Genomic DNA, 577 nt, shown 5'->3' on the forward strand with positions numbered 1-577 from the left:
CTAACAGCAGCAGCAGCAGTCACAACAGCAGCAGTAGCAACAGCAACAGCAGTAGCAACAGCAGCAGCAACAGCACCAACTGCAGCAACAAAACCAACAGCAGTAACAGCAGCAGCTCCAGCAGCACCACCGCCACCAGCGCCAGCAGCAGCAGCAACAGCAGCAGCAGCAGCAGCAACAGCAGCAACAGCGGCAGCAGCAGCAGCAGCTAACCTAGGATAGCTCCTAGCTGCTCCATTGTTGAGAGTTCCTTATCCACCAGACGAACCCTCACGTGAGAGCCAAACGCAACACGGCGTCGCTGCTGCTGCTGCTGCTGCTGTTGCTGCTGCTGCTGCTGCTGCTGTTGCTGCTGTTGCTGGCCGTCTTGTGATAGCTGCTGCCCCTGTTCTCCCGCTGCTGCTGCTGCAGCAGGAGGAGAAGCAGAAGCTGCTGCAGCAGCAGCAGCAGCAGCAGCAGCAGCAGCACGAGAGTGTGCTGTAAGGCAACTCTTCAGAGGGCGAGGAGGGGGGGGGCCCCCCTCTCTGCTGGCAGTACCCACATCAGCATGAAGGGGGAGAGGCACGAGAGGGGGCCC

At 60.5% G+C, this 577-nt stretch overlaps 1 protein-coding gene across 1 annotated transcript in view; it reads right to left on the reverse strand.

The window, feature by feature from the left end:
- The window catches only part of EMH_0006810 (mitochondrial carrier domain-containing protein, putative), a gene marked incomplete at both ends in the record, with an annotated part of 2,055 nt that overhangs the window by 1,080 nt on the left and 398 nt on the right, over positions 1-577 (reverse strand). Inside the window, one exon of the mRNA XM_013497658.1 lies at positions 214-432. Within this exon, the coding sequence (XP_013353112.1) occupies positions 214-432 (219 nt within the window). The remainder of the gene's footprint in view (positions 1-213; positions 433-577) is intronic.

This window comes from Eimeria mitis, genomic scaffold (assembly GCF_000499745.2).
Source record: "Eimeria mitis Houghton genomic scaffold, Emh_scaff283, whole genome shotgun sequence".
NCBI lineage: Eukaryota > Apicomplexa > Conoidasida > Eucoccidiorida > Eimeriidae > Eimeria > Eimeria mitis.